The sequence below is a fragment of the Microchirus variegatus genome (genome assembly GCF_963457635.1).
Source record: "Microchirus variegatus genome assembly, chromosome: 7".
In the NCBI taxonomy this organism is placed as follows: Eukaryota; Metazoa; Chordata; class Actinopteri; order Pleuronectiformes; family Soleidae; genus Microchirus; species Microchirus variegatus.
Genome location: NC_139808.1, coordinates 20,496,582 through 20,520,794, shown reverse-complemented (window position 1 = coordinate 20,520,794; position 24,213 = coordinate 20,496,582). Strand labels below are relative to the sequence as shown.

At 39.3% G+C, this 24,213-nt stretch overlaps 3 protein-coding genes across 3 annotated transcripts in view; 1 reads left to right on the top strand and 2 right to left on the bottom strand.

Annotated features, from left to right (window-relative positions):
* The window catches only part of camk1b (calcium/calmodulin-dependent protein kinase Ib), a gene marked incomplete at its 3' end in the record, with an annotated part of 74,325 nt that extends 65,393 nt beyond the window's left edge, over positions 1-8,932 (bottom strand). Inside the window, exon 1 of the mRNA XM_083892967.1 lies at positions 8,826-8,932. The remainder of the gene's footprint in view (positions 1-8,825) is intronic.
* Positions 8,933-14,101: 5,169 nt separating this feature from the next.
* Positions 14,102-20,859, top strand: nek4 (NIMA-related kinase 4). Its single transcript, XM_083891959.1, has 15 exons — positions 14,102-14,230; positions 14,323-14,520; positions 14,609-14,716; positions 15,437-15,591; positions 15,775-15,922; positions 16,032-16,703; positions 16,782-16,832; positions 17,526-17,585; positions 17,692-17,856; positions 18,095-18,161; positions 18,903-19,015; positions 19,121-19,209; positions 20,084-20,301; positions 20,382-20,521; positions 20,722-20,859. The coding sequence occupies exons 1-15, from the start codon at positions 14,117-14,119 to the stop codon at positions 20,818-20,820; spliced, it is 2,397 nt and encodes a 798-aa protein (XP_083748085.1). The 5' UTR covers positions 14,102-14,116; the 3' UTR covers positions 20,821-20,859.
* A 249-nt stretch (positions 20,860-21,108) lies between these two features.
* Positions 21,109-23,775, bottom strand: spcs1 (signal peptidase complex subunit 1). Its single transcript, XM_083892732.1, has 4 exons — positions 23,646-23,775; positions 22,549-22,608; positions 22,369-22,455; positions 21,109-21,630 (listed from the first exon to the last, which is right to left on the bottom strand). Exons 1-4 carry the CDS (start codon positions 23,694-23,696, stop codon positions 21,505-21,507), a joined length of 324 nt encoding a protein of 107 aa, XP_083748858.1. The 5' UTR covers positions 23,697-23,775; the 3' UTR covers positions 21,109-21,504.
* Positions 23,776-24,213: the final 438 nt, after the last annotated feature.

Sequence of the window (24,213 nt, the reverse complement as noted above, 5' to 3'; positions counted from 1 at the left end):
GCTGCTACCTGTCTTGGCCAGCACAGGAGATCGTTGATCTCTTTGAGGCATTCGTGTTTAAATAAGAGTAAAATTATCTGGCTTATACGGAAAAAATCCAGGATAATTATTGAAAATATTACTGATCAACTGATCACACTGGTCAACTCTATTTGAGAAAATACTTTAGGACAAAATCATACTGCCATGTCACTGCCATGACAATGCCGTATGTGGACGTATGCTAGCACCCCTACATTTTGTGACCACATGTACTCTTTTATAGCACTCCTAAAGTACAACACATTCCAGTCCAGTTTATGGCACACTGTTTTTTTGGTCAAGAAAGAGACAAAGAAGACAATAACCATGGACGCTTGCTTAAGTTTTTTGAGGAGCTCTTTCGGTACCCATACATACAACTCATTGTTGAACGATTACAAATCAGGGCAAAATCCTATTAAGAAATCACTGCCAGATCCAAGTTTGATTATGAATAGATGGCATCGATGTATGCTTGTATGTAAACATGGTGTTGTTTTCAAGAAATATCTTCTTTTAAGGTATATTGTTATTAATTACACACTGAAAATGTGTCTATGTGGCTCAATCCCAAATAAAAGTAACAGTTGCATCTCTATGTGTTTTCACTATTTGTCAGGTGTTATTTTTAGCAGGGAGTTGCTGTTGTGTTTAAAAAGCAACGACTTTCAGGCTAAAAATAAGTGCGGCAGCACAAAACCGTGGCCGGAGAAAACACCTCTATCCTTCTGCTGGTTTGTAGCATCTCACTTTGCTCATGTGGTGGTGATTCATGGAGATTCATGTAAATTCATTCACAGAGAATGGGTGATGCTGAACATCAAAGTCGTTTAAAATGCATGTCAACCTCTGCTTGGCTGCAGCTGGGTTCATTTCAGCAGGTAGAGCTGCTGTAATAACATGTGTTTAAATGTAAAAAAACATCTGGGTATGGTTTCTATAGGTAGACTTAGGTAGACAGAACATTTACAAGTTAAGCAAGAATGTCTAATGTTGCCATGCAATAAAAAAAACAAATGAAACTTTAGAATTTCACATTATAACAACATATGTTCATGTTATTTGACATAAACCAAAATATATCTCATTATTACGTGACAATTTTCACGTTATAATGAGGCAAGTTGGTCTCGTGAAGGTAGACTTCCCCTCATATATTAATATATAGTTAAGTATTTCACTGGTCACACCATCTGAACTTTGTAAAATAAATATTGAGCTATCTGCACCAACAAAACTAACAGTGCATCTATGTCACGTAGTACAGTAAAGGAGTGTGAGCCCCAATAGTGGTAATTGGTGCTAATATGAACTAAATTTGTTGGTGAATATAGCTCGACTGTGCCTTTCCAAAATGCAGATGACGTAAACAGTGAATTACTGAGAAACTCAACATAATAATGAGAAAATATGTAAGGGATTTCATGTTATACACTCTTAGAAATAAGGGTTCCAAAAGTGTCCTTCTACAAGGGCTGAGGTTCTACCTGGAACCATTTGCTTCTGAAAAACCCTTTCCCGAAGATAGGGTTTTTCAAGGGTTCTTGGTAACACTAATGGTTCCAGGAACCATTTTGATCCATAGAACCCTTTAAATCCCTTTCCTGAATAAGGGGTTTTAAAAGCGTTCCTGGTGGAACCTTTACAAGAAGGTTCTACCTGGAGCCAAAAATGGTTCTCCTGAGGAAAGCAGAAGAACCTTATATGGTTCTACTTAGCACTTTTATTTCTAAGAGTGTACTCATAGAATGTCTATAAAAAGTAGATGAAGTCCTGTAGTTGTAAAACAATCTCTTATTTGCAATATTCAATACGTATCGCATAATAGTGTCTATTTCAAGCCGCCTGAGATTACTGTGCACATTAAATCCACAGAGATTGAGCAATATATTGTAGAACTTGAGAGATTGAACCCAAATGACCCTTATACTGCCCAAATTTGGGCTGGGTATCATGGCCAATTTCCTAAATCAATTCAATTTCGATTCATATACTTCTGAATTGATTAATCACAATTTGTTTTGATTAAGTTGCTCAATCTGCTCTTCAATAATGAAAATGGCTCAACTGTGTTACAAAATACATATACTTTTTTTTCTCTTCACCATAAACAACAGGTTTTTACAAGTGCAAACTGACAGTTTAAGGATTGTTTATACTTGAACTGTAAACAAATACACAACACACATGTATACATCATGGGGATAACAGGTTCAGTCAGATGTTTTTTACGATGCACCATAACGTAGTGTGTTTCGAGCATCTGAACGACGAGCCACTTGAAGCTTTCGTTTTCCACTACCGAATACAGGCGTAAATCTGTGCAAACAAAAGTTGCAAAGGCCTCTGTTATCTTTGTGGACCTCAGAGAATGGGCAGGTAATGTTAGTGATTCCCTCAGTTCTTTTGTTTTGTCCCGGACAGCTTGTTTTCGGAAGCTAACGTTAGCGTAGCGTGATGCCTTGTCAAGAGGTTTCTGTGGTTTGTAGTATTTCTACAATAACTGACCTCCACTTGGCAGATCTTGCAAACCACTTTGGTTTTATCCAGTTCTTTGCCCTGTGTTGTTGTGAATCCAAAATGATTCCAGAGGTCAGACTTAAGTTGGAGCAACTTGAGTGGAGCCATTGCGCGTATGCACGCTTGTGAACGTCAACCAGACTTAACACACCGCTGCTTCATCGCGCACAAGACTACTAGGGTTCATGGGGAAAAAAAACGATCTCGACCCCCCCGATGAATCGATATTGCAAAATTCAAATGAAATCGAAATTGATTGAATCAATTATTTTTACCCAGCCCTACCCCTGATGCTTTTCACAAGCATGGAAACAGTATGATTAGACATTATCCCAGACCTGCAGTATTCTGACATCCTCAACTTTCAGAACCTCTGGAGAAAGTGATCACCACACAAGCAGAAACTGTTGCCAGTGGATTCCCATCACTCCGTCTTCTATGCTCACTTAAAGTGCATTTATGGCAGTGATCCACCTCTGCCTTCACTCAGGATCTGTTGTGATGTGTCGTGTCATCCCGAGGCATAACAGCTATCCACCACCTTCACTTTGTATGCAAACAGCCAACAGAAAGCCGAGTTTCCTGACACATTGCCTGGTATATAAGTCTGTGGGTTTGAACAATGCTGCTGCCTGCCAAAATGGCGTTATTTTGATTCAGACTGTTCCATGAGGCATCAGCTACCAGAGCTCTATGGAAGAATATCAGCTGTCATTCACACTGGTGACCATTCATATGTGATGTGCTTTAATGTCCTCTACAAAACTGACATGTTCTACTTAACAAGAACTGAAACTACTGATTGAAACCATTAACTCCTTAGGTAAATGTTAAATGATGGTACAAATCAAGTGAGAAGTAAAAGCTAATTTCCCCACAGGCTTCAAATTCAAATTGAGTTTGTTTCACAACCAGCAGTATTGTCCCCTAGTAGCTATTTAAGAAATTGTTATTTCCTGCTTAGACTCACCCTGCAAACTGGAAGACTACTTCCACTTTTAGTGCACGGTCTACGGTTGTATGCCAAAATAAGATGAAAAAAAGACATTGTTTTGTAATGTGAAACTATTCTCATTACCATGTGATACTGATACTGATATTTTTCTGGCATGGCAGCATTACGCTTCTGTAAACAGCAGCGTTAGGTTCACGTATAAGTCACGCAGGGGCAGATAGAGGTGAGGTTAAAAGATGTAGGAGAGGACAGACACATGCAGGACATGGATAAACATGTAGAACAGCACATCCATGTTCACTGATGCTAGTGTAAAAAAACAAATACAAAAAAAAACAAAAAGACAAGCTGGTCATAACTCAAGAAGCAACAGGAGTGACAAGGTTTGAAATCAGGAGGATACAATACCATAACCACATTCCCTGTACAGTGTGACATGCAGCATTCAGACTTTTTTTTTCAACAGAAAAGGTATAAAATTAAAAGATATAAAAGACAGAGGGATGCTGTACTCACTGATTCCCCATCTCTGTGATGTGCAGTGAACAGAAGAAACACACACATACACATACACATACACATGACCACAGTTAGACGTGACAAAATGATATGCAGCTGTGTTTTTTTTTTGTAGGCGTGACATTCAGTGTGATGGTGTTAAGACTTAAGGCAACGCTAAAACACACAGAGAATCAACGAGACAAACACACAAACTTCTGCAGCTGTTGTAAAACGTGCTCTTTGGAAATCTGAGGCTTTGCAATAATTCTTGCAGACACAGTAGAGATGATATGATTAAAATACAAATCATTCTCAGCACAACAAATAAAAATGATTCATCAGGTCAAAGATCCCAAGGCTGAAAGTGTGTTTCAGAGCATGAGCACACAGAGAAAGCACTTCAGATGCAGACTGTTCTTCACTAGAGCAATCATTCTCAACCTCGGGGTCGGGACCTCAACAGGGGGTTGCCAAACATTAAAATAAAATATTATACAATTTATATTTAACTATCAGTACCAATGGTGAGATAAAAGGGATGCTATAATTAGCAAGGACTTAGCATTGAAATTGGACAGTAAAAGAAAACAAAATGGCCTATTTTACACCAAACTATTTATCCGCCAGGCCTGTATGTGGTGCTGTAACGCTGCCACAGAAATACACCAAAAACAGAGAAGAAGATGTGGCTCTATGTACAAACTATAGGGATATGACATGTCTTCCTCATCAGGTTGCAAATTGGTTGTATACATGAAAACACAAGGGCAGCATTTATTGATTTTGTACACACTTTCACTTGCAACCAAACTCAAACCTAGATTTATCTTGTGTGCAAAATGACAGGCTCTGTCATTCTCAACAGAAGTGTGAAAATGTATTTTTTCAGCTTTTGGTTTAACTCATTTCAAAACAATGTCCCAACATCCCGGGTCCTTATTTCCCCCTTTTTATTTTAGAACATATTACATCAGAGAAAGTCCACTTCTCTCTCGGACTGTAGCACAGTACGACTTCAAAAACACTTCAAAATAATAAATAAAAGTTGCTTCTCTTGAGAAAAAAAAGTGTAAACATAGCTCTCTTTTGACTTCACGTTTTGCAGACAAATAAAAGGTTCCTCTTGTATGTTTTAACTGACAAGGGCATACATTTTTTATAATTATTATTAATATTTTTATGATTATTTTTATTTTTTAAAGCTTCCTTTAACTTCTCATATACAAACATCAACTGCCTGATATGATGGTGCCTCTGTGCACCGACCTGGTGCCTGCATGACTGACACAGAGAGATTTACTAACAGCTGTCTGATTGGTCAGCTGCTGTCCATGACGCACAGCAAATCTCCTCTCAAAGTGAGCTTTTAATTGATCAGCAGAATGATCCTTTAAACATCCAGGGTTGTGTGTGCGTGCGTACGTGTGTATTTGTATTTGTTGCCTCTTTTCTGGCATCAACACTGACCCTGTCACCACCAGTAGTTTTAATCATGGAGACCCAAACCGGGTCATAATGAGGCAGGACTGGTTATGGTTAAGGTTTGGGATTATGCTTTCTTTAGGCTGCCCAAATGAATGTAAGTCATGCAGTGTCCTCAGTAGAAGAAGAAGAAGAGCAAAAACTGTGTGTGCGTGCGTGCGTGCGTGTGTGCGTGCGTGTGTGTATGTGTGTGTGAGAGAGATGGAGAGAGGGGGGAGAGTGAGAGAGAGTTGAAAGGGAAATAGATCAACAGAAATGGGGAAGACTAAATGAGAAACTAAAAATACTTGAGGCACTGGAAAGGACAGCAGTGGAAAATGACATGTCATGTTTACCGACAAAAGCTTTTATGCTCTTAAGATTAATAATAATAACATGCAATCAAGAATTGAATTACTGATATTTATAAAAATAATGATCAGACCACTGGGCATAAAACCTTCTTTAATCTATTTGTGGTTACTGGCAACTGGTTGTCAGGAAGTATGACTTCAGTGCAAAACATACAAGGTCACAATGACCAAAATATTTGTGATCCAAAAAAAAATTATTCCAATCGGTATTAATTATGATTTCAAATAGTTGTTTTAAATATTTGTAATTGAAAATAGGTGGAGCATTCAGTCCTTACTACCTTCGTTTAGCTGGTACTTATACGCTTTTGGAAGACGTTTTGTGAAGTTAAAAAAATTAGATAAGGTTATTTTAATTACTATTACAAAAAATAAAAAAAATGTTTCATATTCTATGCACTCTGGTCAAAATTCCTCACCTCGTACACGTACCACAGTTTGAGAACCATGGACTTAGTAAATGCAGGTGACCCTCAAAATGTTCCCTAATTCTATGATAATATCGTGTGTTGTAGTGTTGACGTGTTAGCATCTCATGTTTGAGTGGCTATGATATTCAGTATCGGGGAACTGGTCCCATCCTGGTCAAAATCACTGAAATGGAAAACTTCCAAAAAACCAGTTCCAAAAACCCTAAGTACCACATAGTTTCACTAAGCAGGTAGTGACAGTCATGAACTAAGAGAAGAATGCAAATGTCTGTCATACTACAGTGATCATAAGAGCTATGTTGGCTTACTTTAAAACTGCGGTGAGTAACATTCAAACGTAAACAAATTATTGTTGTATTCATAGTCACAGAGTCTATCAGCTCCACATGACTCTCTCTGTGTTTGTCACTATAGTGGTGTTAAGTTCTCATGTCACGTTTTATGTCAAGAGAGACGAGCAGTGCGACAACACTGCAGGAGTAAAGTGGGGAGACTGCAAACATGTCAGAGTATGTCTAAAAACATAATGAAAACTTTCAGAAGTGAATACTTCTACTTAAAAAATGTGGTCGCTATGGATAAGTCAGGATACTTCATGTCTCCGCCCGCCCCTCCACTGCTGCTGCTGTATACACAAACGCTCCCTTAGTCAGGTCTGAGCACTGGCGATCAGTTCAGTGATTCTAATCCAGTAACCAAAAACAACTGCTTTACAAGTCGCTAGTTTGCGTGTCGTGTGTACAACAAAGTCATGGCTGCTTTGTTCAGCCGTGCTATGATGACTCCGCCCTCATTGAGGAGGTTATACAATAATGGAAAACCATTCCAAACCATGTTGAGTTGAGATGTGCCATGCCGAGGTAATGCGTGCGGGGCTGTGTAGTGAAGAAGCGCCAATTAAATCAGTTTTTCAGACTGTACCATTCCAGTTCAATCCATGGACATGTTGCTACAGTGGTATTGCGAACAGTGGCTAACAATGGCTTGCATCCATGTTTTTTTATCCGACATCTCGCCTGGAATGTGTTTAGAGTTCTGACTTCTGCTGTAAATGGACAACACCAGAAGGGTGCGTTCATTTACAGCAGAAGCGACCTCACATGCACTGACTTAGCTGCCCCCAAATATACATTGCTTCTTTTACCCTCAATAGTATTAATTTATATATATACACAGCAAATGGGTTGTACACATAGTACTGTTTAATTTTTGGGTGAATTCCAATTCCTTGCTTAAACCTCAATCTTAACCCTCAATCTCAAAAACGCGCTCCCTCTAGTGCAAGTGCTGTCCCGATTCTCCGAAAAATTAAGTTGAGGGTCAAGTTTAAGGGCTGTATCGCCCTCAATATTAAGATTTTCTGAGACCACCCTTGGGAGCAAGGGCTACCCAGAATGCATTGCGTGTTTTCACATAACAAAGATGGCGCCGAAGGCAGCGATACGAGTACGCTACAAATTAAGTATTTTCTTTGTTAATATAGATATAACAATTATGAAAACCATTGTATTATCTTAGTTTAGGCCCATATTATGGATTACTTACGTCATTGTTGCGTAACATTTATTTTTATTTTACGATCTTTTGTCAATAGCCGGCCGGTGAGCACACGCGATGGTTTGCTATCAGCTATTTCAATAAGCCGTACTAACTAACTGACAACCTAATAACGACTGACAAACGGATCGTAATAAATAATCCTGACGTAAATGTGTTCTTCTTCTTGTTTTTTGGAGTTGACAGACTGGACGCAGCTTTTGCGTTGAAGACGTATCTGCATTTAAGGGGTGTCCCATTTCTAAGTGACAAAATAACCCTCAACACTTGGTTTTGAGGGCCAGTTAAGATTAAGGGTTGAGCTTGAGGGTTAAGATTGAGGGTTAAGATAGGAATTGGAATTGGCCCTTTATCTGTGGACATGTTGCTATGAGGTTCCGACTTCCAACATAAATGGAACGCTGCATTTTTCATTCCTCATGTTTTGTGCTGCAGCTTCCTTATTTATATATTTTAGGACACTAGCTTATCATACCCATACTTGTTATTGTTCTTAATTCATTTGTTTAGGGCGTACAAACGAACAAACCCAACACAAAATGTGTTTGTTTTACATACTTTCTGAGAGAAAATTTAACAGAGACTGACTCCAAAACACAAGAGCAGAGTATGTGGCTCCACCGGTTTTATGACAAAATGATGATAAAAGAGGGAAAATCGGGACTGTTGTGATTTTAGTATCGGGCTAGACAGAGTAGTGTGAGAGGAGGTTTATCTCCATGACACCAGTGAAGGACTCCTGCTAACTCCTACAACAACACACTTTAAAAAAATAAATAAATACGAAGTAAAACTGAAAGTCCAGACTGTGTGTGTTTACTCTTCACACTGACAGAGTAAACAGTAAACATCATGTTAACGACATCAAACGTCACCGTCACTGATAACTGTTAACTGTTAAACGAGCTGTTAAAACAAAAAAAAACAGCGGTACTGAGACCGCGCTCCGACATCTTTCTCACCAGCTCTGACCGGGTCAAAACTGACCCTAGCGCTCGCTCCTACCTGAAAAGAGGCGGTCAATGAGCTCCAGTGTCCGGCTTCAGGCGTCCACTCTCCGTCCGTGACTGTCCCTGCGTGTCTGCGTGAGTGTTTCTGTGTGTCTCCAGCTCCGTGTGCCGTTCTCTCACTCTGACTGAATCCGTACTTGACAACCTCACCAGCAGGAGCACTCCTCCTGACGTCACCGTGGCCCACGGGCCAATCAGCGTGCGAGCTGCCGAACACAGGTAAACAGTTCTGCGACGCCATTGGTCGCCGCCTCGATGCTCGCGTGCGACTCCCCGCGTGCTGTCCTTACAGTAGGATGAAAGACGCAGACCGCCGTGGAGGTGAACACACACACACTCTCATAAACATAATTAATTCCTGAGCCCTTTACCATTACTTTAACCATCACAACCAAATGCCTTATCTTAACTCTTAACCGAAACATAATTCTAACCATAAAACAGGACTTGAACACATTTAAAATTACGAGGACCAGACAATTGATGTCCTCACTCTCAAACATACATATACAAGAACACATACAGGTTAGTGCAGCTATTAACTAATCTTAACTAGTTCCTCAGAAATGAGGTTCTGTCTCCATGAGGACTACTGGTCAATATTTATATACCAGAAAAGGTCATAAAGACGTAATACAATGTCTATATATATACACACACACGCTTGTACAGAGGTCTTATTGAGGACACTCATATAGATTATGCATTCCCTAGCCCCTTAAAGGTGCCATATGTAAGAATGTGGCGGTTACTACATTCAAATTCAAAATACCAAGATATTTTACGTTTCGTTTTCTGACGTACCTGGCAACCCATGGTTGCTCGGCAGCTGAGACTCTTCTGACTGCAATGATTTGTAGACGGCAGTAGGTAGCGCCACATGCCAAAACATGATTTCAAAACATAAACAGGATTTGCAGTCTGCAAATATATTGGCTGTACTGTTGTTGTTGGTGAGTTCAGTTTGTTATATGAACATTATTCCTGAGTCTCTGTGACATATTAGGAGGATTTTGCGGCCAGTTGCTTTAGATTTATTACATAATGCACCTTTAACTTAACCGTAACCATCACAACTAAAGGCCTTATCTTAACCCTGAACCTAAACCTAATTCTAACCCTAAAACAGGGCTAAAACCCTTTTAAAATTACGAGGACCAGACAAAATGTCCTCACTCCCTCTGGTTTATGTATTTTGGTCCTCACGAACATAAACATACAAGAACACACACACACACACACACACACACACACACACACACACACACACACACACACACACACACACACACACACACACACACACACACACACACACACACACACACACACACACACAGGTTAGTGCATCCATTCTAGCTAGGGCACTTAATTTACTTAATTTAACCAAAACCATAACCCTAACCCTATTACTGCCTAACCTGTTAATGCCTAACCCATACTACTAATCTTAATCTAGTAAATCAGAAATGAGATTTGCCTCATTAGGACCAGGTTTTGGTCTCCTACTGGTCCTGATAAGGTCAGTCTATGAACAGAAAAGGTCGGCGACCTTGAGTGTCTTGAAAGGCGCCTTCAAATATAATGCATTATTATTATTATTATTACAAGGTAAAAACAATGTTTATATACACACACACATTCCTGTACAGCAGCACTCACTCACTCACTCACTCACTCACTCACTCACTCACTCACTCACTCACTCACTCACTCACTGACTCACTCACTCACTCACTCACTCACACAGGGGTTTGCACAATTATTCTTCTGAGGACACTGCATTGAGTTCCATTCACTTGGACAGCCTAAACAAAGCATTATCCCTAACCTTTACCCTAACCAGTTAATGTATAACCCTAACCTTAACCTAACCACAATTCAAATCTTCGCCCTAAACTTAACCAGTTCTTCAGAAATGAGGTTCTGCCTCATTATGACCAGCTTTGGGTCTCCATGAGGACTACTGGTCCTGACAGGGTCAGTGTTTATACCAGAAAATGTCCTAAAGAGACAAGAAAAATGAACACACACAGGTTTTCCCTGCTATTCTTGTTAGTACACTTCCCTGACTTGCATAAGTTTGGACAGCGTATCACTTCTTAACCATAACCATTTCATGAGTTAGTGAGTTAAATTTGTTTATTTTACTTATTGGCACAGATGAACACCACTTTAATCTGTAGTTTATATATCTAGGATGACTGCATTGCTGGCTGGTCTGTGGGAAAGTGCATTTTAATCCAGAGGAACTTTCTGGACCTGGAGAGAACTTTAGCTGCTTATTGTCATTTTAACTGAGCTGTGCAGATATCCCTGAGATATAATCCAATAATCTGGATCAAATTAACTGGGTTTTATTTATTTATTTATTTACAATTTTGCACGTTATAAGAGATAGGGAATTGTTGACATCATCGATGGGGATACATCACTTGGATAATCATCTACTCATTACAGAAAAATTCAGATTGATCCGTCAAACACTGTAGAAAGGAAGTTGCTAAAAGAAGGACAAACCCACGCTGATGACAACATGACTTCCTTGGTGGAGGTAATGAATAGGGTGAACTGACAAAGACACTGGGGAGCACAGAGAAAATTAAACATCAGTTCTCATCAGGACAGGGAGTAAAACTTTACAAGGTGCACACACGATGAAGAACGACAAAATAAAAGAGGAAACTAACAAGACAAAAGAAAAAGTTAAAGAAGTGATACGTTTATAAGAAGTGAAGCTATACTCAGGGGTCATGAAGAATTTAAAAAGAAGTATATTAGTGTATATGTAGATATATATATCTATATATAGATATGTAGATATATCTATCTATATATATGGGTGTGTGTTCTCTCCTCACTCCTGACATCGACCCTTCAATGGCCATGTGCAGTGTCAGCATGTTGTGGTTTAGTGCGCCCTCTAATGGATTAAATGAACCTCTTCATTCATGCCAAAATAAAAAAGATATAGACAGTAATTATCAGCAATATTTATTTGAAATGAACAAAATAATAACCATTAAAAAAAAACTAATCTCAGACCACAATACATGATTAGGCAGGTAAATTTGGCTCAGAAAATATTTTGCCTGAGCCAAATTTACCTGCCTAGCCCTGTTTTAAAGTTTATTAAATTTCCACTTTGTATTTTTTTTTATCTTGTATTATTGCTGATTCAAGTCATTATTGATGAATAATAATAATTGTTGTTGTAATAATAATAATGAATTTAATTCATATCACAGTTTTACAGAGAGAAATTCACAGCAAAAACATAGATAATATGATATAAAGTACTTAAATGTATACGTGTTCTTAATTACTTATAGTTCGTTTAAGATGCTGTTCTAATAAGTTAATTTTCCCTGTGAAAGTGAAACGTACTCGAAGCTGAGAACACTTTACAGTTGTGCCTCTCTATGTGGCCGCTGGGTGTCGCTGTGGTGCAGACGCAGCAGTGTTCTGGTCCAGCAGGACCCTCTCGTCGTCGTTGGCGCTGAGCCGCCGCCAGTTGCCTAGTGACGAAAAACTAAAGCTTCTTCTGTGAGCTGGCTTTCTGCGCTCTCAAAAAAAATCTCGTCGCTGCCTCTCACACAACTTTTCCCCCACAGTTTGTCTGTCTCGTCCCCACGCGTGGACGATGGTGCAGAACGACACGTAAAAACCTCGCGGGGAGGAGCGTGTCACGTTTACACATCGCCCCACGTCGCGACATGAAGTGAAGGATGATGAATAATTACGTGTTCATCAGGGTCGTTGGTAAAGGCAGCTATGGAGAGGTGAACCTGGTGAGACATAAATCTGACCGAAAACAGGTAAGTCATGGCAAGAATGTGTCATGTTGCAGTAAAGTTGACGTTAAGTGTTCGCCATAAACGCCTTTTTAGCCGCTGTACGTTCAATAACGGACACGAGTGATGCTACAATGAGTTAGCCCGAGTTAGCTGAAGTCGGCTAAAGCCTCTCAGATTTGTTGTTATACGATTTTCTTATGCGCATTATCGCGTGAATACGACGTAAGTACACGTTTAGAGTTGTAACTAACAATCATTATTATTTTTACAATCGGGTAATTATTTTGTCGATTTTTCGATTAGTTAATTGATTGGTCCATAAAAGTTAATCTGTGTTCCTCAAACATGATAATAATGATGTTATCAAATTTCTTCAGTTTTACCGATTTATTTGTAATATGGAGCAAATAAACCAGAAAATATTCACATTTAAGAAGCTGTTTAAATTATAAACCCCTCCAACTCAAATCATTATCAAAAATGAATGGCGATTAAAATTCATTAATCTTTAGATTGTTTTATCAATTATTTGTCTGTCCATAAAATGTCTGAAAATGTCTATTGCTGTGTCCCCAGACCTTTAGATTATTCTCAAATGTCTTATTTTGTACAAAAAACAAAATTATTCACTTCTACTGATCCAGAAAATACTGGCATTTAAAAGTTGGAGAAAAAAACTCAAGACAGATGGTTTTCTGTGAAATGGTAATAATACAGCAGTAAACAGCAGGTAACATCAGTGTTCATAACAAATAAACCAACACTCAGTCTCTATAATTCCTCCCCAACTTACCAGGAATGTAAGACATGGATTCCAGATCTCATGGAATTTGGCACATTTCGTTTTCACTGTGTATGTTTTTCAAGGACCAAACATGTTGACAGCTCTTTAAGTCAGAGAACGACAGAAGACATTTGTCATCTTTCCAGCAGAAAGAGATCAAGAGTCATGCTTGTATTAAACATAAGCCCACCTTTTTTTTATTCTTGGCTACTTAATAAACAATCTGCTGGGAACAGATTAAGAACAAAAAGTTCAGGGCACTTAGGGATAGGTTTCAAGTTGATTTGACAGGGTTCCCACGGGTCCTTGAAATCCTTGAGATTTGAAAACGACTCTAAATAAACATGGGTCATTGAAAGTGTTTGAATTTTGTGCAAGAAAGAAGTTAAGTTGATATTTAGGTAAATTGTTTGTTATGACACCTTTTCCTTTGTATCTCAGGACAGAACAGGTCCGCAAGCAGTGCAGTAGGGTACTTTTCTCTTCACTGGATTTCACACAGATACTGTATCTTCAGTTACAGTTATCATTACATTTTCATGTGTGTTTCAGTATGTCATCAAGAAGCTGAATTTAACCACCTCCTCCAAACGGGAGCGGCGTGCTGCAGAGCAGGAGGCGCAGCTTCTGTCCCAGCTGCGTCATCCTAACATCGTGACGTACAGGGAGTCCTGGGAAGGAGATGACCGTCAGCTGTACATCGTGATGGGTTTCTGTGAGGGCGGTGACCTCTACCACAGACTCAAACAGCAGAAGGGGGAACTCCTGCCCGAGAAGCAGGTGGTGGAGTGGTTTGTCCAGATAGCCATGGCTCTCCAGGTATACGACTTCCATGTGAGACACGGTTAGATGTCAGACAGTTATTTTACTTTACACTGGTTTAAAAAAAAAAAAAAAAAATTTCTTTTCAGTACCTACATGAGAGGAACATTCTCCATCGGGACCTGAAAACACAGAACATTTTCCTGACAAAAACCAACATTATCAAAGTCGGAGACCTCGGCATTGCGAGAGTGTTGGAGAACCAGAATGACATGGCCAGCACACTGATAGGAACTCCATACTATATGAGTCCTGAGCTCTTCTCTAATAAACCTTATAACTACAAGGTATTTAAATGATCATCCCGCTTAATGTTGCTGCTCATTTCTGAATGAAAACTGCCTCACACTGGATGTGTTTGTTTGTTTTCTTCAGTCAGATGTTTGGGCCTTGGGTTGCTGTGTGTATGAAATGTCCACACTCAAACACGCCTTCAACGCCAAGGACATGAACTCGCTGGTTTATCGAATAGTTGAAGGAAAGGTTGGTTTCATGTCAAATCTGCAATTCAGGTTAAGAGCGAAACTTATTAAACAGTGTATTATGTTTTTCCACAAATGATTTTATATTTAAAATAAACCATATTGTTGTACTTATTTATACAGTTTGGCCTTGTTCAGACCTGGGATTAACATCCGTCCTCATAGATTTGTCCTGTTTGGATTTGGTTGACACCTGGCATTAAATTGGATTTTGTGTGACCACATGAGACGTGGATGGATTTGGTTTCCAACTCCCAAACAAATGCTTGTCATGGCTGCTCGCAAGAACAAAATTAGGATTTCAACAAGTCTGACTGCACAGATAATCGATTAACGACATAATATGGTGGTTAGTGTTAATATTGTGACGGTGGATACATATACAGTAAATCAATGTATGGGCACTGATTAGAATAAAAAAATACATTGAAAATGCTGCAGCCAGACCCTAATCTGTCCTGTGGACAGATTGCAATCATGATGCTTGGGAATTTGGATACGTGACTGGATCTGAGGCCAAATTCAGGATGGATGTTATTGGGGTTCAAACCTGAAATCTGTATGTGATTGGATCACTCAGGACATATGTTAATACCATGTCTGAATGAGGTCTATATGTCTGAAGTTTGCTGATGTTTTTTAGGATCCAACCTCAATGAAATATGATGGGAACGTACACTGACAATAATAACAACAATGATAACATTTTCCCTGTTTCCAGCTGCCACAGATGCCCAGTAGATATGATCCTCAGCTGGGAGATTTGATCAAGAGCATGTTGTGTAAGAAGCCTGAAGACAGACCCGACGTCAAACTTATCCTCCGGCAGCCTTACATCAAAAAACAAATCGCCATGTTCCTTGAGGCCACCAAAGAGTATGTGTCACTGAGAGCAAAAGTTAATTATTATTTCTGATTATTATTTTGTTTTACTTTGTTTTACCATCATTGTCTTTGTTACTCTCTGGATTTATGTACAGTATTTGTTGTTGCTTCTAGTATTAGAAAACACATCTGAGCTGTTTATAGATGTTTCCGTTCTGTTTCTTTCCACACTAGAAAAACTGCCAAGTCAAGAAAGAAAGCTGCGAGTGTCAGTGGTGACAGTAGAGTTAACTGTGAATCTGTGTCTGCGGCGTCAATTCAGCCAAAACCTGAGAGGCAGCCGCCGAGTCCTCAGCCAGAGCCTCTTCTCAGGGTGAAACGGGTGAGTTATTAGTCCAGTGGCAATTCTGGTTTTATAAAGAAATGTTCTCTACAGTGCATGTATATTTAATTTAATTTAATTTATTATATTTATTCCCCTGCCTCCTCAGAGAGAAGAGAAAGAACAGCAGCATAAAGTCTGTAACGGCGTCGACGACTGCACTCCAGTCCAAAAACCTCCGCCACCCAAACCCCCTTCACCTGACGCAGCTCTCAGCAGCAGCTGTGTATCCATGGTGACTGTCAGCAACATCAATATCGATGTCCCACAGCAGGAGAGTGAGAGGCCGGCGCAGAAGCCGCCGACAGTTGTGCCGCGCCACCCCGCTGTAAATTATCACGGGACTCACTGCGCGCACAAAGACGCCAAAGGAAGAGGGAAACCGGATCCTTCTCCGTCTCGTTCACCTGCCAAACATCCGCCGCCGTCTGTATCAGGTGTTAACAGCAGAGCAGGAGATGAGAGACGAGCGCCCAACGGATCGTTGGACATTCGACCAAAGGCCACGCCGAAGCCCGGGGATACTTTTCCCGTCTTTGTGGAGAAGCAGATGTCAGATGTGGACGATAAGGACGATACCATGGAGTTACTTCAAGAGGCTGAAATGCAGGAACCAGTCCCAGACGTGGAGAAAGGAGCTGCTTTTTCACCGACACACAAATCTAATGCAGAAAAAAACAGTGGAGTGGTGGAGGAAGCCAATGTTATGGACGATAAAAAGGACACACTTACCATTTTCAAGGGATCTCCAGCACTGCACATACTTACCTCAGATATTCAAGTAAGTGATGGGAACAACTGAGTTTTACCTTATCCTGTTTTTTTCTGTTTTAATTTCCTTTTTTTTATTTCTGCGTAGAACAACTTGGAATCCACAGAAAAGCTGTTAGAGCCATTTACTCCAACACTGGTAAGAAGAGGTCCAACAATGGGGGTTTTTCAACCTCCATCTGATAAAATACAACGAGCTTCAGTAACCAGTTATTGCACAACATGAATGGTCTGTCTCGCCAATCTACATTTGAGGTCTGCAACATCTTCATGAAACAACAACAAAAAACGAATTTTAGATGAAAAGATAAGGTTTTAGGTTTCTGCAAACAAAATGGGTGATTGGCAGATTAATAAATAATGAATAATAAACAACAACAAAAAACCTGCAGGTTAGTATCAAAATGTTTTACGAGTTGCAAACTTTCCCCTGATTGGACAAATTACAGAAAGCTTTCCGTGAGGGATGCACAATATTATTGGCACGATATCGGTATCGGTCAGTATTGGCTTTAAAACGTATTATCTGATATTAGCAAATGCGCCAAAACCCCCCGATATGACTAACTATAACTAACACGCTGGTGCTCTCTATAACTATTATTTGTTGAGTATTAATTTTGCGTAATGAAGATAATTAGCTGCTGTGACATGAGTTTGAAAAATAATAAGTTATTTTCACTACAGAAGAGAAACTAACCAAAATAACCCCTGCAGTCGGACACAGGTATAGATATTGGCCCAAGCTCTCCCAATATATCGCCACTTTCATGTTTATTGGCTTTTATTTATCACAGTTGGTAAAAAAAAATGTGTTATTGTGTTTGTTTAGGAACCTGAAATGGAGGAAACTCCATCACAGCAGTTTTCATTAGAGCCCGCGATGTCACACGTAAGAGGAACATTTCTTTATCTCCTGAAAAAACACCCAATCCCAGTTATCATTCCTTTTTAGATTCACGGCTTATTTTATATCTTTTTTTCTTGTTGTGTTTTAGTCTAAAGCGGCTGCTCCTAGACCTTTACCTCCACCTCCTGCACAGACCACAGCCGTGGAAGCGAGGAAGAAGTACAGGAGGAACACAGAGAGCAAAAAAGCTGACGTGGCACTCCCCTCTGCTTCAGTGAGCTCCTGTAAGAAAGGATTATTCCTACTGCCCCAGGTGAGAGAGAGCTCACCCACTCACAAACGGCCACATTGCTGCTCAAGAACCACTGAATTTACAAGCACAAACATTTACGGACTATTAGCTGTGAATACGACTTAAATTCTGTGTGCATAGAATCTCCCAGGATTTTTCTGAGTGGCTCACACTTGAAAGATATGACCAAAGTACATGAAGGCAATACCAACGACATCAGCTAAATCTTATATTTGTAATATACTGTATGTGTTTTCAGGATCGTCCTTTGTCTGCCAGAGAGAGGAGGAGGCTGAGACAATCCCAAGAGAGTCCCTGTCAACCAGGTACCAGCACCATGCACGTCATTATTGCAGGGAGAAAAAGACAATGTTATTTGTCCCAAAGGACAAATCCCAACAGTCCCCAAAACTATACACGACCGTTCAAAAGTTTGGGGTCACTTAGAAATGTCCTTATTTTTGAAGGAAAAGTCTGGTTTTTAATGGAATATGTACATAGGTGTATAGAGGCCCATTTTCAGTGTTCTAATGGTACATTGTGTTTGCGTACGTTAGAAGGCTATTGATGATTAGAAAACCATTGAAAACCCTTGTCCAATGATGTTAGCACAGCTGAAAACAGTTTTGCTGGTTCTTTGACGAAAGGGCAAAATTATTATTTTGAAAAAAAAAAATCATTATTTCTAATCTTGTCAATGTCTTGACGATATTTTCTATTCATTTTGCAACTCTTTTGATGAATAAAAGTCTGACTTTTAATGGGAAACACAAAAAAATTGTATAGGTTACAATAATCAAGTTTTACACACTGCCACTTGAATTATTATTATTTTTTTACCTTTGATTCACTGAATACTGAAGACTTTCTGGATCTGTATAGAACTACCTGCTTATAGCTATTACCATCTTACATATATGTGACAAAATTCATCCTGATCTGTTAAGATTTCACTGAGACATACACATCTGAATGGGAATTAAATGGGACTTCTATGTTGAGTTTAAATTGCTGCCAAATCAGTAATCTGGATCCTTTTCTTTTATACTTTAAAGCTTTTTCCTCAGGTGTCGATGCTGTGAGACGAGCATCTTATGACGTCTCTTCCACTAAGAATGAGCACAACATTGGCCCACTTACCAGATCTGTGTCAGACATAATGACCGGGACCAACACTAAGGTACGTACACTCCCATCACTCTCACCCTTATGAGTTACGGTTCCACTGAATTTACTGTCGGTCAGAATTCTGTCACAGCAGAATGTGGGACGTGTCTCATTGCAGCAGGAGAAGTCGGAGCAAAGGTCGGACGACGATGAATGCAGCTCATCCACGAGCTCCACTGAGCGTTCAGAGGGAGACTGCAGGGAGAGGCGAGTTCAGAACGTTCATTTTAATGCCGTTATTGATCCTATCCTCACCCAAATTTAACACCTGGTTTTAACACCCGGTGTTAGCACCTGTCCTGAGCATGCTGATTACAAGTGGGCAGCTCCGAGTTCACCTCTGATTATAATTACTTAATTTCAAGTTCTTTTACATTACTTCGTCATTTAGCACATCGATCAATTCACACATCAACACACATCTTTTAGTGAAACATGGAGTGAAATATGGTGAATTTAAATTTTAAATTAATTGAAAATACAATGCAAACATTTAATATATAGATCTCAGTGTAACAAGTAAAAATAAGTGGTAATATGTTCCGTCTAGAACCAGAGTTTACTATTCACGACAGGACAGTGAACACAACACATGGGCTATTGAAGCCTTTCACGGTGGGCATTATCCTTTTCCTTCAACAACCTTAAAACAGACCATTATGCTGGGATGTAGGGCTGCAACGGTTATTCAATTAATCGATTATTAAACGACTAGTAAATTGATCGTCAATAATTGATTTTAGTGTTTTTTTAAAGAATTAAAACAAGCTTTCTGATTTTTCAACTTCTTATATGTGAATATTTTCTTCTTTTTTTCTCTCCATTTAACAAAGATATCATTTCCAGGTTTGAGAAACACTGATCGACATTTTCTGACATTTAACGGACCAAACAAGTACTGGATTTTGAGAAGATAATTGACACATTATGTCATCGTAGTTAACAATAACAATAACTTTTCTCGTTTGTCATAAACTTGAATAAAGACCAACAACCACCCGTGTCAGATATTTGTTGGGTTCAGACAGAAAGACGCGTTCCTAAGTGAAACTAAACCCATAAACCACTTTTTCGTCTACAGGAAAACTGAATCCTGCGAGATGCTGGATTTAGTCCACATGATGACCCAGACTTTGAGAATGGATATCGGAGATCCTGTGAACGAAGTGGACAAAAGCAGATTTGGCTCCACTGCGTTGCCTGAGTTTAAACTGAACAGGAAGTACAGGGACACCCTGGTGCTTCATGGGAAGGCTCGAGAGGAAGCAGAGAACTTCTCACTCGGTGAAATCCCAATGGGTGAGAAACACTCCTGTCTTTGTCATGTCTTATCCATTTTGGAGCTCCCTTGTGTTTATTAACCGAGCCTGTGTCTTTAGGAGGCTCCACCTCTGGTCCAGCCAAGATCAGGAGAGCCATAGAACAGCTGAGGACAGACGTGGTGAAAGGCCTCGGGGTCAAACTGCTGGACAGAGTGCTGGAAATCATGGAGGAGGAGGAGGATGACGCTAAACGAGAAGTACAGTTTTAAAACGCAACACACCAAAGAGATCGTGTCCTCAACCCTAGATTTACACCACTGTGCAAACGTCTCAGCTTTATGTTTAGACCAACCTATTTACCTGCTCAGTGTAAATAGTTGCCTGTTACTCATCTGTCCTTTGTTTCTTCATTAACGTCAGTCGTTCCTTTTTGTTTTTCTCCTTCCTGTTTCTACAGCTGCTTCTTCGTAACCAGATGGGAGACGAGAAGTACCAAGCGTATGCTGTGATGGTTAGGCAGCTAAAGTTCTTTGAGGATATCGCCTTCAAAGTTTAGAGAAGCCTGGCGTAAATGCGAGAGAACACACCTTTCCATTTTGTTGATATTACGTGAGAAGGCAGAGGCAATCATTTCCACAGTTACATGACAGAATAAGTCGAAACTTGGTAATGTGTGTGTGTGTGTGTGTGTGTGTGGGGGGGGGGGGGGAGACATTTTAGAAACCAATCCTCTTACTTGTAAAATGATGTAAATGTTGTTCACTGTATCACAGTACAGACATGTTGCCTACACCTTTCAGGATGCCTATGCAATGATTTAAGTCGTGTTACAGCACTTTGACTTTCTACTTGCTGGATATTCATTTATTTATCATGCAAGACAGAATTTCAATCACTGATTCACCCGTTTTTTTTTGTTTTTTTTTTAAACGGCCTCACTTCGGTCTATTGCATTTTCTTACACACAAATATTGTAATGTAGATTAATTGTAGATATTAACATTTTAATTTGTATTAAATTCTCAATATTTTTTTTCTCTCGTTTACACTTATTTTTTCCCAAAAAAAATCTACTTTATAGACGCAGACAGCATCAGATGTTTATTTGGACACAAGCATTTCATTATCGACTGATAAACACTGTAACAAAGCTTTCATCCTAAATGCTTGAAATATTTTGCACTATTATAAAAAGTTGTATTCACAGCCAGACAGAGACGGTTGAGTTGAGTTATGCGAGTTACTTGTGCTTCTTCTTCTTGGTGCTCTCCTGAGGTTTCTGAGTGGGCTCACTGCTCATCTCTGGCAGTGCAGGCTGCCACGGCAGAGGGTTCTTTCTGTACATGGGCCATGGTGGCAGCGTCAACTACAGTCGAGGAAACAAACAGACAAGTTATGTAACCTAGAAACCCTAGTTCAGAGGTGGCAAACTCATGGCCACATGTGCCCCAGTCACCCTACTAAGCCTTTTTATCTAGGTCTACAAGGGTTTGTGTATATAACAAAGAAATCAAAAGAAAATCATTTTGGTTTGTGTACAAAACAAGATATTTGAGGAAATCATCATTTTGAGGTTAGGGAAACGCTGATCATCATTTTTCAACCACAACCAACCAGTTCATCGATTACGAATAACAGAAAATCATTGTTAGTTGCAGCCTTAAAACCACCAGTAGATATTATGCCTAACTATGTCAACCATAATTTTCTGTATATTAGGGATGCACGATATTGGACTTATTGCAGATATCCGACTGCTTCGAGCAATAATCGATACTGTGCCCAACTGCAGAGGTCCTTTTTTTTTCCTCTTCTGTAGTGAAATTAACACCATATTTTGCCTACTCATTTCCCAGCAGATGTAGTTATACATTTTCTTCAATGAGCAAAATAAATAAATGTTTTACAGGGCACAAGCATAGATGTAGGATCAAGGAGGTAGCGGCCTATGAAGCCTACTGATTAGTATTTCGTTATATCGACAGATCTTGGTGTGTTTGCCGATATCAGATAATACATTTTAAAGGCAATATCCGCTCATACCGATATTGTGCATCCCTAGTATATATTATAACTTGCTCAACAACATATGGCAAAAACTTACCACGCAGGACACGGCAAAGCCACCTAAGACTATGTACACTGTCCACCCAAACTGCTCAAGGAACAGACCAAACATGAATCCAATCACCTGGAGACAACATGCAAAGGTTAAAAGTCATGACAAACTCTGCTACTGCATGTGTGTACCATATGTTATGTGTAATGATGGCCGGTTACCTACCGCAGAGATGAGTATTATTCCTTGGAAAATCTGTTCAGCCAACTTCTGGCCTTTATAATCCTGCAACACAATAAGATGAGAACACATTATGACTACATGTCCGACACCATGTGTCTAAACTATAAACCTTTATTTTTATTTTAAAAGGTACTTTCTGGATGTTTTGCCTTCATTTGACAGGACTGAAACCTGGTCATCCTTATTTCACTGGGATTTTACACTGACATCACACTGACTCTTTTACAGTGAGACCAAGCTATAACAGGATGTCTACATCACTACAATAGATACATCTACATTATCAAGAAGAACACACCTGAAATGGTCTCTAATCAACTCCAATTTGTGACCCTCATTTGTTTCCGTTTGCAACAACAATTTCAACTCTTTCTCACTTTGTAGTTTAATGTTATTTTAAATAGAGGGCGACTGATGTGAACAATGCCAATCTTTAGAAATCAGGGCTGCCAATGGCTGATATACGATTTTTATTTTTTATTTTTTTACCCCGCTCAATCTGAGAAAATTTCAGGGTTTTTAACATAAATAAGAACAAGCTTTCAATGTGATATGTTATGTTTATTTGCTCCATATAACAAATAAATCATTTAAAAAAGAATGTACCTATCTCCTTGATTTTTTTTATTTTTTTTTAAAGACAACAAAAACAAAACGTCACAGCCTTCTTTTACGCTTCATATTCTCTACACAATTCATTCAACTTGTATATTAATAGTTATGACATATTTAATCATAATGTGCAACCAAACAAATAAAGACACTACATGTGGATGAATGGCTACTACTATGATGCCTCACGAATCTTTGCATGGAAATTCCCCTGAATACTTCTACAAGTTATATATAATGATTCATTAGTGAGTGTAACACATGCTTTGTGTGATTTAGGGCTTTGCTGAATAAAAAACTCTGCCGGTTATTTATAAAACACATCATGATCTCTTAGCAGCTGTTCTCATTATACAACCACAGCATCCGCCGGCTAATGCTAGCTTGACAAAAAACACACAAATAAAACGCGGCTTACACACCCAAAAATAGAACTCCACATTAAAAACAAACGAGTTAAATCTTACCATGTGCGAAGGTATGGTCTTAAATATCGACAGCATCGTCTCACTTAACATGAAGAAAGTAAATATGTTAACAGTTTTGTCCAAACGAGTGGAAACTGAAGCAATTCCACTTCCGGTCTGATAGAGATACGTCAACCGAACTCTAACGGAAACCCCTGCTTTGCGCATGTGCAGACTGTCACGTTACTGCTAATGTTTGTCAGATGTAGAATGACTACTAAAACGAAAGATAAAATGAAAAATTTAACTTTTCTCAGAAAGACTACAAAAACTAATCTATGACATATTTATTGCAGAGTGTTATGGCAGTTACAGCCGAAGCCGGGGGCTCTTATTTTGAAGGCCAGGGTGAAAGGAAGTAGTGATGTGTAACATGGGCAAAGTAATTACATGGAAGCCTGTTAAAAATGCATATTAGTGTCATAATCATAACACACTTTTTTTCCTTTTCTTAAAAAATATATAGTGATATGACATTTTATTTAAAATCTCTGAATCTGCCGTTTTTACATTAAAGTAGGTACACTTCCGTTAGTGTCGCACGATCATAGATCTATAACTACTAGGG

What these genes read in the sequence shown, in the direction of transcription:
- spcs1 (XM_083892732.1), bottom strand. Translation starts at nt 23,696, where the DNA reads ATGTTAAGTGAGACGATGCTGTCGATATTTAAGACCATACCTTCGCAC. An exon ending in GAATAATACTCATCTCTGCG is followed by an intron (nt 22,456 to 22,548) that starts GTAGGTAACCGG and finishes TGTTGTCTCCAG; the next exon opens with GTGATTGGATTCATGTTTGG. An exon ending in GCTTTGCCGTGTCCTGCGTG is followed by an intron (nt 21,631 to 22,368) that starts GTAAGTTTTTGC and finishes CCTCGACTGTAG; the next exon opens with TTGACGCTGCCACCATGGCC.
- nek4 (XM_083891959.1), top strand. Translation starts at nt 14,117, where the DNA reads ATGGGTTTCTGTGAGGGCGGTGACCTCTACCACAGACTCAAACAGCAG. An exon ending in ATCGAATAGTTGAAGGAAAG is followed by an intron (nt 14,717 to 15,436) that starts GTTGGTTTCATG and finishes CCCTGTTTCCAG; the next exon opens with CTGCCACAGATGCCCAGTAG. An exon ending in AGCCATTTACTCCAACACTG is followed by an intron (nt 16,833 to 17,525) that starts GTAAGAAGAGGT and finishes GTGTTTGTTTAG; the next exon opens with GAACCTGAAATGGAGGAAAC.